This window comes from Acanthaster planci, linkage group LG16 (assembly GCF_054643075.1).
Source record: "Acanthaster planci isolate LZ-2023a linkage group LG16, COTS_SCS, whole genome shotgun sequence".
Taxonomy (NCBI): domain Eukaryota; kingdom Metazoa; phylum Echinodermata; class Asteroidea; order Valvatida; family Acanthasteridae; genus Acanthaster; species Acanthaster planci.
In genome coordinates this window covers 138,740-155,999 of record NC_141792.1, presented here as the reverse complement: position 1 = coordinate 155,999, position 17,260 = coordinate 138,740, and the positions used below count along the sequence as shown (strand labels likewise).

Below are 17,260 nucleotides of genomic sequence, written 5' to 3'. Positions count from 1 at the left end.
CGTCCGTGGCTCTGCCCAGTAACAGAGGCAGATGTTAGGCGCGCATAAGCTGTGTGTTAAGCAAGCGCGGCGCATAGGCTACGCCTTGTGCATTGTGCGATAGGGCAGCGGAAGTCACTGCTTAATCACGTGAGCGCGTGCGCGGGCGTGGTCATAGCAGCGCGAAAGCTATAAAAGGCGCGCGTAGGCAGGCGCTAGGCTAAGACTAGTGGCATGGTCCTGATAAAGGACTGATCCTGAGGTAAGGGTCGAGAATCCTGTGCATGGGTTAAAGTCACCTAGCTTCGTGTGACTGTGCCTAAGTACTCTGAGTGGTGCGTGTGCTGTTGAGAAGCTCGGTAGGTTGAGGGGCTGATTGGTGGTGCGGTATAGTTCCTGATAGGAGATTGCGGTCGATGCAAGGGCGGATTGCTATCTCGTGACGTGAGTTGCGTGTAGCGCAGCCCTGACAATAAGCCCCGTAGACTTGCTAAAGTCCCTGATTTGGCACTGGATGCCCACAATTAATTGTGGTGTTTGCTGCTCTGGGCGAAGTACAAGTCCAGTCACGTATAATCACGCAGTTTCCCCGTCAACAGCGCCCTCTACTGGTGTATTGGTTGAGTGTGTTGATGAGTAAACCAGCCGCTTGTTAATTGTTGTATATAAGTCAGGAGTCCAGGCGAAGTTTATTTCAAGTCAGGTCTGTCCAGGTTACGTCATTAAGTCTCGACCAATCAGATTAGCCATCATCTCGACGAAGACCAACTTTCTTGGGGGACAGTATACTTCGGTCCCAACGGACTCGTCCCTAGCCGCTCAGGGACTCTCCGGCGTGCCGTCCGACGCACCGCGCCTCGAGGAAGAGGGCGCCCTTGCTTTCGTCGGAGGGGCGCGGCGCCACAGTATCAAGGGATTTATGTTGCTCTTCACCTACACTTAATAACAATGATTATTTTTCTTTGGAAAGAATACATAGAGGTACGTGTACATGTGTATTATAAACTTCTTTGACTGGAGTGATTTTATGCACAAGTAATGCAAGGCTTCCACTGCATCATCGATCAAAGATTCATGTACAATATATATTGAAATCAGCTTCCTTCACTTCACTCATTTCTCTTCCCATAACTGCCCCCAAAGCTGCCCGTTCTTCCATACACAGTGATCTTGGTACAAAATTCCTCATACTTAAAAGCATACAGAATGTGACTTTGATCAACATAATCTGTTAAGTTATGCTTCAGATTAGAATTTTCCTTTGGATCCACAACAGACAAGGCACCACCTAGGCTGAGTTCGGGCGGCTGGCCACCGGCTCCCAAATAACCACGCGACTCGAGACCCCGTAAACCGACACGGGTGAAAGTTAATAGGACTGTAGTCTCCAAACTTCTCTGCGAAAACTAAGAAAATAGTTGCATTGCCTTACAGTCTTGGTGAAATTTAGACAGGCAAAAAACAGCTGAACAGTATTAACATTTGCCAGCCTCGCTGGATTGTTCCAAAGAAACATTAATACAGGCCGTCATTAAAAACACGCCCTCTCTAGTTTCCACATCTAGCGGAGGATATTTCAACAAATCGCAAGATTTTTACGTGCCAACTCATCAATATTTTGTGATTGCTCTGTTTATTTACAAAAATAGGTGCCATAATCGGGACCGATCATAGAGATTTCTCTACGAATCATGAATATGGGACTTGTGACCTCAAGCTTGGTTAACTTCAATCAACTTGACACGTGAACCAATCTTGCTAGCAGTAGGCGTGCAGCTGGTATCAGAAATGAGCGCATATTTTTACAATGTAAAAAAGATTAGCTGAAAAGTAAGCTAATTAACGATTAGGAAATTGAAGAGAAAATAGGCGTCCTGGCCATAAAATTTTTAACTCCCACCGAAAAACTCAAGACCGGCTATTTATATCCATTTTTGGACTGTGTTTTATAATGGCGCGCCTCAAGTGTGAACAGTAGGCCCACACCTTGCACGCACACAACCTGCGTGATCATATCACGTTGCACAACGACTGGTGATGCGTGTTGTCACGTGAAACCATAGCAGTCACGGTGAATGAGGTCACCTCCAGATATAAGCTGATCCGTGTATATGTATAGGAGCCGTAAGCTTGACACTGTGATCAAATTGTGTGTCCTATTTTCCTTTTTCGCTTCAGCAAGTGATGAGTTTCTCTGCTTTGTCTTATTACTCATCAATAGGGCAGTAACAACAGGCGTGCAGGTGCTTACTAGAGTACGTAGCAATTGCTAACACAATGGACGCTTATTGGAGTTTCTACCTCTAGTTAGAGTATATAGGCTGCAGATCCCAATGACGAGGGCGACAATGACGCACCCCTTGTTTGACAAGGGACGCAGGCCGAACGTAGAGTGCCCGGCAAAATGTAGTGCTTTGCCTGTACTTTGATGTGGCATCGGAAATCAAACCTCAATTCTCGTAGATTCTGGATTTTACCAGAGAGACTGCAGCGATAATAGTAGCGCTTTTTCAGCATGTTTTGGCACATGCAGTCTGCACTGATACTTGACCAATTTTTCTCGAAAAAAGCCGTACCAACGCCTATGACCTTTGGGGTCGCAGTTTTGGGTAAAATGTTATCTCCCAGGGTTAGGCCTGGCGAGGTTTTGGAACTTCACTTGTATGGGACAGACTCACACGCAGTAATCTACTTTTCAGAAAGACTCTAATATTCTATTTAACCTGCTTTATGTCCACTGTAACCTGAAACCCATCGACTACAGGTAGGTAAATCTTCAACGTTTTACAATATCATTTTCAGGTAAACGTAAGCACGGGGAGTGGAAACAAACGTGTATGAATAAGCTTAAAAGGAGACCTAGGTACGACAACGCCTGACATGAAAGGTCATTGATGAAATTCATTTACCCATCTCCGGGAGAAATTTCCTAAATATTAGCGAGGGTTGCAGAAGCTGCCAGGCTGCGTGACCTTTTGGCTTTACATTGTAACATATACCGTCTATGGATTCTTACACACCTGACAAAATGAAGGTGACGCACGATTTTTTGGGTTTCCAGGGGCGTCTTCCGCCGTTCATTTCATAAAACACAACCTAGTCGTACTCTTACAAAACACACACTGTTATGTCCTTAGCAACGGCGCCAAAACAAAGCAAGCAAACCTACTGCGCCGGCGCTGCAGGCTACGGGTCTCTGGGGCCAACTAGCAGGGGCTCCACTGCACGGCTCCCTCGTGGTTTCATGCTGGTGCCCTCTAGCGGTCGGTTGGTGCCGACGCTCAATATTCTGTCAGCCAATGAAATACACCAATCGCACAATAATGCCAGGCAGCGTCTACTTAAGGCTCACACTCAGATGGGCAAGTACATAAGTTATGCCAAAGAATGCTTAACATTCGCAGAGTCGGCAGACCAATGCACACTGACTAGACGACGCTTCAGATTTGAAGGTTAATTTGGTGCCTTGTAGGTGAGTTTTTTTAAATTGAATTCGAATGCCACCCTTCCCTTGCGTTAGATGGGATGCTTCACGTTTAATACTTCTCTCGAGCACGGACGTATATAAAAAAAACCTGGACTTGCAACGCCTTTGTATGAAAAGAAGCCAACCAGCGGCCATTTTACCGAGCCGAATACAAAGGCGTGGGTTGGCTCCCTACTATTGACGTCAGGAAGAACAAAGGCGGGCATTACCAGGAAAGCTTTGTATTCGGCTCGGTAAAATGGCTGCGAGTGGATTCAATGACTCTATAATCTGATTAAGGGCATTGCGAGTCCAGATTTTATTATACACGTCCGTGCTCTCGAGTCGATAAAATATAACCAGTTGCATTCCTGCCGGAATTAACTTCAGTTACACAGGTGCTATGCAGATTGACAGAGTCAGTTTTTATTGTCCCATGCCGAATACATTCTAGCTCATAATTTATTTCCCGTCGTGCATTTATCTGTGCCCTCGATAACATAAAGTAATGATTAGGACATAGTCTAATTATCCTGTCATTTTACTACATTTCAACGATAATCAGTGGTCGCAGACAGTGCATAATGTACAAAGAGAGAGTGAGAGGGAGGGTGTTTCAGTGGCCATCTGTATGACAGCGGTTGATTGCAACACACTACAGATCGTTCGCACCTGAAACATTCAGAGTTACCAATCGGGTGATACTTCGTCAAATCATAGAGAAAAGAGGGAATTCGGATTTCGCAATCGTAATCATTTTCAACGTTACTTTTACGTAGGAAATGTTCCTGAAGTTCAATTGAAATGAGTGCGCCTTGTAGTGTTGACTAAAGAGGAGTATTTTCTTCGTATATTTTTCTCAACAGTTATCTCGTTGGCAAGAAGAGTATTTCAGGGGCATTGGGCAACAATCAAAGTTATTTTACTTTTTCTGAAATAAGCTTTCGTGGGCAATTCCGCTTGAAACGGATGTGCTAAATCTGGTATCGGCGACTGGTTAGCTTAGTTGGAAGGGCTGGGCAGGGAATTTTTTTGTCAAATACATCAACAAAATAGCATGTGTATTTATAGTTAGACATATTTTTGTTGTGACAGTATTTTTTGACAGTGCATTCCAATCAGGTAGATTTGTTTAAAACAAAACAAAAAAGCTCTGCAGACTAATTTGCTGGCAGTGTCCACATAATGTTTATAATTTATGAGGAGCTTACCAGCTCAGGCTGACTGAACCTCTTCGAATATAATACGAACGTTACTATGAACGCAAGTATTATGGCTGGATTGCTTCTGCCGATCATTGTGTATTATGCGGGTGATTTTTTTCAATGAATAAGCCTTATATGTGTCCTTTGAGAATATTTTTTCATCCATAATTCAATAGACCTGCTCTGCAAACGCCTTTATCAGAAACTATTTCCGGGCAAGGCAATATTCATCCATGAGGTCAACCCTTTCTATGTCTAAAATGCAGTGTGTGGTGAGACATACCTGCATGCGACAATGCATGGGCAAATTGCTTTCTGGGAATTAGGCCTACCTCACAAGCTCAATAAGACTCCATTCTCCTATATACCGAATAGTCAGTCATTTTCATAAATAATAAATGTGAAAATATATTGCCAGGCGTTCTGCAATGAAAATGATTTAGAGTTTAGGGGAATACTAGGATAATGTGTTCCCTGTCAGAAAAAAAAAGAATATTAAACTGGTAGTAATGACAAGTGCGAAAGCAGTCAAGAAGTCTGCGAACGATAACAATGTTGACCCTTTATATATTAGATTTTAGGATAAGACGGTGTTTTCTTTAATCAGCGACACCCCTCAGTATAGGCTGGAATCACACGTCACGTTTAACGTTAATCAGTCATGACGACTGTAATGTGCAAAAAAATATATATGTATATCGAAGTGAAGCCTTATATAGGTTTGGCTATATCGACAGGTAAAGCAATCAAGGTTTGATGGAGATGGCGACTGTTTCATTTACAGAAATAATAATAGATGCAGTCCACGTTATTAATAATAATTTCACGTGGGGCAAATTCCATTTCATATATAGCAGATGACTCAGTCGACGCGGAATACGTACTTCACTGTAGAGAATTACGAGCGCACTAAACAAGTAATTTGTACATAGAAACCTAAAAAAATTGTGCTCAAACGTACTAGAAAAATTGCTCCCATATCAATCGAATATAAACAAACCTATAAACCTATTGTTGCTTACATAAAACTATACAAGCAAAACGGAAGAGGACAAACCAACTTGACAGGATTTCGGCGCGGAGAAAGAATAATTTTAAAAATCGGGGAACTTTTGTAACTGTATAGGTTTGCATGTGAGCGTGTCAAGGTCATTTCAACTAAACATGATTGTTAAATCGTTGGATTTTATTTTTCGGTTGTATGCTGAAGTCATTCAATGAAAAAAAAATTCGACCTTCTCAGGCTGTCTTATTGGTCTTGCACGTCCAAACAAAACAAAATCAGATATTGATGATCTGTTACGTCGATTCCCGGTATTGTAAATGATGGCTACTTTATATTTTGTCAAATAATCTCAGAATAATGGTCGAGTGGATAGGCATATAGACAGTAAACTCAATATGTGTTCCGTTTCTCCCAACATCGTGGTAATTTTATGACTGGTTGCTAGGATACCTGAATTAAACTGCAGTGATGCTGAGCATATTTTATGCAGTTGATGCACAGACGTGAATGTCAGGTGAGCTACACTTGAGTGAAGTTGACTTGATTATTATTCGCGTTCCGCGCGGCTGCCGGCACGTTTTGAATTACTAATGTGGGTGACATATCCCGCTTTTGGGAATGTACGCTACGTGTTTTCATATCATTTGGCAAATTGTTGGGATGCAACGATTTTGGGAGTTACATTTACAATGATTCACAGTTCCGCAAACTAAATTCCTTGTCAAGTTGTTAACACTTTAATGTCCGGCTTTTTCATATTTCATTAAAAGCTAGTATTATTGTTTTTCTCCCCTGTGTTTCTTTAGCCATATTACCCAAGTTATCGATCCAACAACATCAACCACGGTCAATAGGATATGCATAGGCCAACTGTTGAATTAAATTTACATACAATGCCAGGAACCAAATACAGGAAAGCTTCAAATCGCTAGATAAGACAATTGAAATGACCTCTGTTTGCATGGTAATTTCCCTTAATATCTATTAGGCGGAATGTATCAGTGATTTTATGATACTGAGCAATTACCCTTCAATCCTCGATCGATCTGTACGACTTGACGGACGGGGCGTCTATTCGGGGTAATCAGGAATTTCTTTGCATGGCTTTTTGCCTATTTGTTATACTCTCAAGCAGCGAAGCGAACACATCAATGTACGTCGTCTGTCATGTATGTTGGATATCCTGTTCTTCAGATTGTTGCACAATGAATGTCAAGTGTTACAATACATGCAGGAAATCATTAGCATTTGAAGCAAGAGAACCCCCCGCCTTTGTGTTGGTCATTGTTTGATCGGAATCTCAGAAATTCTTCACAGACTTCTAGGGGGATGTGTTAGGTAACAGTAGTCTGGAGTGTGTATAGGGATTGGACAGGTGGGGGTACCCCTCCGTCCCATATCTTGCTTGGTATACTCGTTAGTGTCGAGCTGTCTACACAGAAACACACCTTTCGGTTGGCATCAATTTGCGCCACTTCACTGCCGACTGAGCTAAGTGATAGGGCGATATGTCAAACCATAGAGCGAGGAGTTAATCGTTGTAGAAAACGACTGGTGTGAAGACGACCAAATCGAAACCAACATTTTACGGACAGAAGTAAACTGGGAATGCATCAATGAACATATGGAGTGAGTCATTCATGTGCCATGTACGCAAAATGGGGTTCACAGGAGGCGTTTTCGCGGTCTCTACTTTCAAGTGGAGCAGCGGAGGGTTCAGTAGACTGGCCGCCAGTCTGGGGCAGTGTTTTATACCGTTTTCAAAAACTCGGTTTGAGCTCTGTGTCGGCTTCAACTTTTTTTTTTTACTTCCTGACTTTGAGGTTGTGAGCGCAATAGTAAGTCTGATAGTGCCACAAAACATCAATTAAGATGCAAAAGAGCCAAACATTACAGTACTTCAATTTAAGTTAAACGCTTCAGGCCCACAATCAGGGATTGGTTTCCTACACGAAGCCTCCACGTAGCGGAAGTTGAGTATTGGAAAACGGCCCTATTTCGAACAAAGGGCGTCTAAAGCCCAGACTGCTTACATTATCGTTGCCAGTGCTAGACGTCAAACTCGACTGGACCTGCATGCAAACTGCTGTACTGTAACGTGCATTTTTGCTCTTACACGTCTGGAGAAACAAACGTTCAGTGAAAAGCAGAGCGCGGCTAAAAAGAGCTAGAGCTACTACGTGGCGCACACGTTACGTCAGTGAAGAATTTCCTCCTTATTTTCAGTCGTGTACAAGTAGTTTACGGTAGGTGTAATTCTTTCACGACTCGACACCTGTCCGTGTCATGCATCATGCTTGTCTGCCAATGGACCCATGAACTGTAGTCTGTGATGTAGTGTAGGCTACATGTATTGTCTGGCTGTACGTATGGTACATCATAAGCCTTATCGCGAATATTGCATGGGTGATTTTGCACAATGGTAGAAAGGAATTGTGGGAAGGCAAAAAGAGCAAACACTGCCCCACACTGCCTCATTTTCCTTCCCATGATGCCTTTCTACCATTGTGCTAAATCACCCATGCAGTATTTGCAAATAAGGCTTTTAACCCTAGCAACAGTACCGGGCGTTGTTTGGCTTAGAGTACTCAGTACTACAAAAAACTGTGTAACACTCTGAGCCTGAAGGACCTAGCGCTACAAATTACTCTTTCTTGCTAGGTTTATTCCATTGTTACTCGTACAGAGAACATTGAAACCATGTATTCATAGTGCCACAGCGCTGTATGGTACATTGTATTCTCTATTGTATTTTATGGCTTCAGAGAATAATAATGTCATGTCCTCTTACAAGCGACAGGGCTGAGTGCTACCTTTTACTACTAAGTAGTACTTTGTAACATTCGGGACTATAGGTTCATATGTACAGCAACATGTTGTGTATGTAACATGTTCATATTCGTACTAGTACTAGCACAAGTAGTGGCCATTGATACAGAAATTTAGATATGTTGGACAGCTTTCTGTCAGCTTTTTCACCAGTTGGGTCCACTTCAGGGAAGAGTTCCACGGATGTCAGTATTTATTCCCTGCAGTGACTTACATGTAGCCATCAGAAAGTAAAATACAGTGTACAACAAGGCCAGTCTATAACCATGACAATGAATGGATCGTGGATATAAAGGAAATAAATATGTGCTTCGCTGTTGTGTTTAAGACCAGCTTAGGAGAATAAACAATGATAGACGCCACTAAGGCCTGAGTGTGGCTCGGGCATCATCACTATCAGCGTTGATTCTCCTGAGCTGGTCTTAATGTTACTGACAAGCACATACATGTACTTATTCCCGTTCACATTCATGACATTATTCATATTGTTTTTGTTTGAGAGCTAAAGTAGTCATTATACATGTTCATGTACGATAAACTTCCAAGTATTTTATTCCAGAATTTTACTGTTGTCTTCCTGTACAGCCCATCCATTTTACATGGTATACCCCGAAATCTTTGTGCAAGTAATCTGAAAGAATGTGGCATGTTCTGCGTGCCGTGGCACACACAGACTCTTAACAGCATGTAATAAGAATGGACTAAACTGTCTCATATCCTGGTGTCAGTGTGTTTTTATGGAATGAGCATTATCAAATCACAGCCGGCATTATCTAATGGGCACATTGCAAGTTGCTAAATTGGGAAACTCTCTGATTTATTCTTAAATTCCCTTTAAAAGAAGTACTCCAGGGGTATGCATCTGCCAGAAAAAGAAATGTCAGATATTTAGCTGTCACGGGCTAAATTTAACTTATCTAGTGAAAACTGTTGTTGGCTACATGTAGCTACAAATAGACAGTGCACTGTTTGATGCACACGACGAAGCTAATAAAAGTTGTGTACCACGAGTATACCACTAGGGTCAGTGGATTACTAGACAGCGCACACATCTTGATATATCCTGTGATAGCTCTGAACTGGGTTGGACTCCTACAGTAGCTATCATCCTTTTTTTGGTACCCCAAAAATTCAAGGTTTCTTTATACATTATTTTTGAGTTGACTTTTTAAATGAAAAAGTGTTCATGTTTTTTTGTGATTCACAGCTCTGGAGGATATTTTAGGGAAAAGAACTGAAATTATTAAATGGTCTTATTCCCTCTTTGTTTTTACAAACTCACAAACACTACTGGTATGTTGGCACAGAACCAGACTAAGATTTGTGACAGGAAGAATTTCTGTGTCCCCCAAACCAGTTACTGGATATGGATATCAAGTGAACTTGATTCCACATGCTGGGATTGCAGGACAGTATATAGGCGATCGATCAGGCTAGTCCAATGACAATGTTACACTTTCACAGCTTGAAGTTTAATTGAGGTTGAACATGTTAAAATTGTGTATCATCACGTCACTCGGTTAGAACAGCCCAAAATTACTTCATGACATTGCAGCCTACACATTGAGATTCATTTTTGCACTGTCTTACCAATGATGTCTTAGTACCCCTTGCCATGTCTGCTGGTTTTGCTGGGCATATATGTTGCTGTTGTTCCTTTTTTGCCATTTACGGTGAAAACAAACCAGCTGTCATACTTCACAGTAATGGCAAAATTCTAAAATTAGGGACCTGCCAACTATACAGTTACAGATGTTAGACATTGATAGAGATTGTTCAGTTAGTGTTGACTTTTGATTCTTTTTCGTACAGTCTTGAAGATCTTGCATCACATTAACTACGATGAGGATTTTTGTGGCACTGTTAGTTATTCTGATAGCTGTATTGGTACTGGCTGAAATTGGAGAAGCCAAGAAAAAGAAAGAGCCTCATAGATCAGAAGGTAATGTTACAATTTCCCCCAAAACCTAAAATCAGTGGGTTCCCCCAAAATTGAAATACTTGTATGTTGTAATATATGCCTTTCAAAAGGCTGTCATTGTTGTAACTCTTACCTTTTTGTCGTAAGAGTAACATCATGAACATAGACATTTCAAAAGTCAATGCTATTTCCTGTGTTCAGTAATCATGTCAGAGCAGCTTTGGCCATCAGTTATTACATGTACACATTTGTAAGTAATACAGTCCCGATGTGTCTTGCATGGTTTCTATAGCAGAAGCTGCTGAAGATGCTGGGCGTCACCGTGGCAACAGGCAACGTGAGAAAGAGAGAAGGGGCAAGAAAAACCGTGGACGCCAAAATGGGGAACAAAGCAAGTTTTGTTAATTTATGTGCAGGGGTTAGGGGTTAAACAATTGCAAAATATGAAGGGAAGTTTAACTCTAACCCCCTTGGGACCGTTGAAATCCTGCATACACTTGTTGGGTTGAGAATGGTCAGGGGTTAAACAATTGCAGAATACTTCTTATTCAGAATTATCAGTTGCACACAAATACAAAAGAGAAAACATGGCTTAATTAAAATACATGTACATGTACATGTATATACTTTATAGAATCATAAAGGATTCATACATACTATGTATACTTTTGCCATTGCTTTCAGCGATATACCCATTTGATTTGTAGTATATGTTTTGTTGTATTAACTGAATTGAAAACTCATTTTTTGAGTATAAAGGATTCATACATACTATGAATACTTTTGCCATTGCTTTCAGAGATATACCCATTTGATTTATAGTATATGTTTTGTTGTATTAACTGAATTGAAAACTCAATTTTTGAGTATAAAGGATTCATACATACTATGTATACTTTTGCCATTGCTTTCAGAGATATACCCATTTGATTTGTGGTATATGTATGGTTGTATTAACTGAATTGAATTAACTCAAATCTTTTGAGTATGCATCTTTTGTCCATTGTATTTTTACTTTCATATACTTTGTCACTGTTATTATTTCAGCTGATGGGGATGTAGCAGATCAAGATGATGCCACTGCTGACACTGAAGCAATGGAACCTGAAGAGCCTCAGGTTTAATGTCAAATCTTGTTTCATAAGTGATAACTGATGAGCAAAGTAAAATATTTGATTCCCAAATGTGGTGCCGATCTAATGATTTGGAGGTCGGTGGCTTTAAAGTTGACCCTCAAAATTGTTAACATTGCCTTTCTCTTATTAGGTTTTGAAGATAATTATTGGTCGTTTATTTTTTTTTAACTCAGGAGGTGCCTGAAGCTCAGCCTCAAGAAGAAAGTTCGGCTCCAAGGAGAGGCAAAAAGAGACAGAGAGGTACATATATATGAACCCCATATGATCTCTTCTTTGGCTTTTTGAGAGAGACCCTTCATTTTAGTTTTAAAGGCGGTTTACATGATTGGCCAAATCTCTAAAATTGGATTTCCAAAATTATCTCAATTTAAGTGACATAAGTAAATAACAGCATCAGACAATCTGTGACACACTTTCTTCTGGATTGCTGTCATTTGAAAAAAACAGATACATATGTATATACTGATGACTTGTTTTTCTTTTTGAATCCACTGAACCCTCCGAACCTCAAACTTTTTCTCCCATCAGGTTTTAAATACACAAGTTAAAAAAATGAGTCCTCTGTGATACATATGGGTAAACTCTACTTTATAAGACATATTGCAGAAAAATATCCCCCGTTGTTGAACTACAGCTTTCAGTTCAACGGCTGTTATTGGTTGCTACTGTATACACCTGTACACTCTTTTTTTGAACAAAGGTGAGGGAAAAGGAGGAGCCGAGCCAGACAAGACAGCTCGTAGGGCAGCCAAGGAAGAGCGCTTGCAGAAAAGACTTGAGAAACAAGCAGAGAAGGAAGCACGTAAGGAAGGAAGAGCAACTCGCAAGGAAGCACGTAAGGAAGCTAAAAGAGAATCGAAACAAGCTGCTAATGCTGAGAGGAAACAAGCGCGCAAAGAAGCTAAGAAGATTCAACGACAAAACATGACCAGTGACTGTACTGAACATACTGAATGCCCAGCAGGTAGGTATTTGTGCCTCAGGTCAGTTTAATAATTAACTCTAACCCCCAAGGGTTTATGTAAAATCATACTAAAATCAGAGGATTTGGGACTGTTAGACATGATTTTAGTCAAGATACATGTACATAATCCATACCAGAAGACGACAAAGGATACACGAGTTAATACCATACATGGAATGAATTCTGCTCATATGAGAATACTGATATTCCTTTGGAATGCAAGGCTGCTGTCGTATATGTATGGGAAACATAGGCATTGGAGGTTGTGTTAATACTGAGCCAGTTGCATGATGGTAAATAATTGAGGATATTGAGGGGTAGCAAAGCCTGTCAGTTCCAATGTAGAAACCTTGTTTTTAATTCACCTGCACTTCTTATTCACTTACAAACAGGAAGCTGTTGCCAACATCGTGGAGCTGTGCAGAAATGTCGTGTTTTCAATAAACCAGAGGGCAGTAGGTGCTTTGCTGATTGTGTTTGTGCTGAAGGTAAGTCTTATCGGGGAAACAGCCTCTTCCTCCATCAGCCATCTATTTAAACCTTTCATTTTCAGCCCTTCTTGGAGGGCTTGGTATTGCTGCAGCCTTGTGTTTGCATTCATAATCACACAATAGAACTTTGCAGCCAATTCTAGCAGTTATTTGTTGTCACTACTTGAAATGCGTGATCTAAGAATTTTTTTGTCCAGGTTTGGAATGTTTTATTCGTGAGGGCAAGCAGTCGAAGCATCCAGATGGTAGTGCTAAGGGACGTTGTCGTATGGTAGGAGATGAGCCAACCAATGAGGAACAAGCTCAAGATGAGGAGTAAATCACGGAGATTGAAGAGGACAGGATGGGGTAAAATGTTCGGTACAGGGTTCATAGTAAGAAGGATTATGAGTGAGAGTAGGGAATAACATCAAATACTAACAAGAGGAAAAGTTTACTTCTTAGTGTTATATTTGCGTATAATTATGTGCTAATGTTGTTCAGGTTGTAGTTTCTACTGGTAATCCTGACCCATCGGTTGACTCGTGATGAAGTTCATTTCTGCCACAAATGTTGATATCAGTTAAATATATGAAAGGCTTCATTCCAAAATCAATTTCCTACACCATTCAGATATTGAGCAATGTTTCCACAATTGTTGGATATTTAAGATAAAATAGAGAGGTCTCCCTAAATGTTAGTTTTTCATTCATCTGACTCATTGAGTCAGAAAACCCCTGGAAACTGGCTGGAGGCAACCATTAGAAGGTGAAATTCAGAGTAGGACTGAAATGGCACTTATCTTGGTTTGGAAAAACCCCTTCATATTATGTGCTTTCTTTGTAGAGGATACGTGAAATGACGTGCTAACATTAGTGTCTCTTTTTTCACAACTCTGTAACCACATAGCTGCTAAAACTTGTAGAATAGAGGCCTTCTTGGCCAATTGCAAAGGCCCAAAAATAGTTGTGCTTCTGATTACACGCCTCTCCAAAATAGGTTTTAAATGGCTTCAATTTTTCAGTTCTGGTTAAATGGCATGAATGGGGATGAAAGCTTACAAAATTTTCCATAAAAAAAGATAAGAACTTGCCTTAATCAATGTAACAGTATCTACAGTCAACAGTTATTCAGAGTTATGGACAACAGAGCACCATGCACAATGCTAGTCGGGTAATCATGACGGCAAACTGGCTAATTATGTCGAGTGGTAATGCGTGTTGCATTTAGAGGGGTGGGCAATAAACCTTTGCTGTGGCAGGAAACTTTGTGGTAACACGCTTACTTCAAATACGTGTACCAGCAACAGAACCTCAAATTAAATTCTTGAACGCAGAAAATTATTCCATTGGTGAGAGATCAAGTTCTGTGAACTAACAGAATCAATGTTTTTACTGTATAGCTGCCTGCACGTATGGTGTAGTGGAACGACGCTATTTTGGCTAGGATGCATAGATTTCTGCATTTCTATCACGCCGCCTTTAGCAGAACCAGTGTAGGATTGCTTGATATGCGATGAGCATTACTGCAAATGTGTTTTCACCATTGCGATGGCAAAACATAAAGGGAACTTGTGAAAATTATGGCAGTTTATTTCAGAAGTTGCAAGTGTAAGAAGGAAAACATGTAAATACAACTGTTTTAATGTTAAAAAAAGGTTGTTCAGAGGTGTTTTGTATTCTTGAAAATATCTAAAATTTTGTTTTCTAACTTGCCAATAAAAATTTAGGTTCATGCCGAAAAATTAAGGTTGGTTAGGAAACCGGAAGCAGAACTATTTTTGGGGGGCTCAATTAATAAAGTTTATGTCCCTTGCTTTGTTGTAGGTTCAAGGCAGTTGGGTGTTGAATTTCCTTTGAATCATGATTATCAAGCTGTATGAATATTGTTGACTGTTTTTTATGTTTTACCAAACTTACTAAGGTTAAATGCACAAAAACTTAACTGTGTTTTACAGATTCTTACATTTTGTACGTCCTAAGTGTGAGTTTTTATAGATTTATTTTTAAGTTCCTAAGTTTGAATGATTTTCAACCCTTTGAATTTTTGCAGGATCGATGGTGTGCTAATTTGTACAATGTTAAAAAGTCTGTGTTTGTGTTAGTTCTTGTTGACAGGATGAAAGGAATTGAAACAAAAGTTGGGTTGTCCTAAATGTGTGATGAAATTTTAGTTATAGTTTTCATTCTGAAAAATGCAACAATACACTTGTCACTGACAGATGCATGTACATTCATTTATTTAAAATCTCCATTTAACCTGTAGAATAACAAGAATCATGTTTGTATTGTTTTAGTGCGGTAAGAAAAATATTTCTATTCAAGTGAACAAATTATCGCTAACACTTTCATTGTACATTAGCGTATGTTTTCATTGCAGTTTGGGAAATCTCATTTTTTTCTATAAAGGCGTTTTGTGAAGCATTTAGCATTATAATTGTGAAAGGCTAAAAAGCTTTTCCCTGAATAAAATACAGTAATGTTGAATGATTTCAAGTCGCATTATCTGTGTAAGGTGCCAAACAAGTGCTGCTTACATTGTAGGAATAATTTCTGCAGAGTTGTACATGCATTTGGAGTTTCAGTTGACTAAATGATCCAAACAATTCTTCATCCACTTTGAGACTGATAGCGAAGTAACTTGGACTTAACTGGCAAATGAAAAAATAAATTTATAACCATTATCTTTATTCAAACCACCCCAATGAAGCATTAACAATGAGGTACATGAATATGCTATAAGTAAGTTGTTGCCATAAAGGTAGTGCAAAAAGCGTGTTCTAAAGGCAATTATGTTGACGCACAACAAAAGTAATTTTTATTGGTATACACAAGTTACGTTTTCCCATAATAACGGTGTTTTGAAATGCACTGATAAACACCATTGTCACCCTGTTTAGAGAGTACTTAGTTATCATGGCAGTTTAATATATAAAACGTGCAAAGGGTACTTTAGTGTGAATGTATGAAGCTAACTTGGTTATACTCGTTGAAAAATGAACATTTTGGTCTCGATGCACTGAACATAAAATAGACCCCATTGTTTGCACAAGTAAGTATACCCATGGTTCAACGTATACGCAAATTTATCGGGCACAAACCTGATAATCATAATCTTGAATTATGTTGCTGAAAGAAATTTGTTGGAACAAGCAGCACTCATGTTTGCTGCTGACATTTCAACATTGGAAGGAAAAATTCCAATACAGCTGTTGCTCAGAAAGGACATTTTTTAAACTAAATAATATTAATTTTGGTGAAAGTAGGGACGGTAGCGTAGGTTTTGTCTGTATCGTTATTCATTCATAGTATATTGCAGTCATGGTAATGTAATTCTATTTAGCAAAAGAGGTGCAGTATAACCACATTTAAACCACGCTTACATTATGAGAAACATTTCTTATTAAAAAATATTTAAAATCTCGACATATTTTGTGTGGTCGTTCACTCCAGGGTGGATAAAAAAGTAAATCAAAGGTTAAGGTGATTGTTCACTCACATACTGTAAATCTAGGGAATTTGTATTTACCTTAAGTTGATTGTTAGGGTGTTTAGCAATAAACGGAAGAAATGATAGGTAAAACTTATAAATGGCAAATGGGTAAAATTAGGGGCCCATTTCTGTGTGTGTGTGTCCCTGTCACACCTTACATGATTTTGTAAGTTCAGAACACATTTTCTTATATCCAAGAGTGATGAATAAATGCAAATTACCTGCCAAACTAATGGGAATACTTTGAAATCGATTTTGGTGATATTTCCCTGGCAAATAACAATGGTCAGGTGTAACAGGGACATAAAAATGTCACACTTTTGGACCCCTGATATCTGGAATTACCCATGTACAAACCTGGTTTGTCTGCACGAGCTTCATCGCTCGTAAGCATGATTGAACACGACGAAGGGATGTACATGTAAAGTGATCCACTTTTGACAGCCATTTTCTGAAGCCTTTATCTGAAACATCTTTCTGGTATGCGCGCAAGACGTGAATCATTTTCTCTGATGAATGGGAATGGGTTAGCTTGTGTATTGAATAACAAATCTAGTAAAAACGGCACTTAACATCCCCGACAACGAGGGGCATTCGCTTCAACAACATATTTCAAAACGGGCAGCAACGTGCTACCTTGCACAACAGCGTTGGCAGAACAGATTTCCCGGGTGTTAGAGTGCCGTCAAAGTCAGCTTTTTATAAGATAAGAATCTTTAAATTTATGGAATTGTAAACAGAAATAAGAATGGGAGTGGACGTCCAGGTCAACTGCAAATGTTGCAACTGTTA

At 39.8% G+C, this 17,260-nt stretch overlaps 1 protein-coding gene across 5 annotated transcripts; it reads left to right on the top strand.

The window, feature by feature from the left end:
• The first annotated feature begins 3,290 nt into the window (after positions 1 to 3,290).
• On the top strand, positions 3,291 to 16,401 carry LOC110984577 (uncharacterized). 5 transcript variants are annotated; one of them, XM_022244904.2, is made up of 8 exons: positions 3,291 to 3,451; positions 10,298 to 10,427; positions 10,702 to 10,797; positions 11,454 to 11,524; positions 11,716 to 11,782; positions 12,243 to 12,506; positions 12,899 to 12,994; positions 13,195 to 16,401. In XM_022244904.2, exons 2-8 carry the CDS (start codon positions 10,328 to 10,330, stop codon positions 13,314 to 13,316), a joined length of 816 nt encoding a protein of 271 aa, XP_022100596.2. In that variant the 5' UTR covers positions 3,291 to 3,451; positions 10,298 to 10,327; the 3' UTR covers positions 13,317 to 16,401. The 5 variants fall into 5 exon arrangements, with proteins under 5 accessions (XP_022100596.2, XP_022100592.2, XP_022100595.2 ...); XM_022244900.2 differs by having other exon boundaries at positions 10,699 to 10,797; XM_022244903.2 differs by lacking the exon at positions 3,291 to 3,451 and adding an exon at positions 7,041 to 7,285 and having other exon boundaries at positions 10,699 to 10,797.
• The last annotated feature ends 859 nt before the right edge of the window (positions 16,402 to 17,260 follow it).

Coding starts and splice junctions, on each gene's coding strand:
- LOC110984577 (XM_022244900.2), top strand. CDS start 10,328: ATGAGGATTTTTGTGGCACTGTTAGTTATTCTGATAGCTGTATTGGTA. Junction 10,428..10,698: donor AGAGCCTCATAGATCAGAAG/GTAATGTTACAA, acceptor TGGTTTCTATAG/CAGAAGCTGCTGAAGATGCT. Junction 10,798..11,453: donor ACGCCAAAATGGGGAACAAA/GCAAGTTTTGTT, acceptor TTATTATTTCAG/CTGATGGGGATGTAGCAGAT.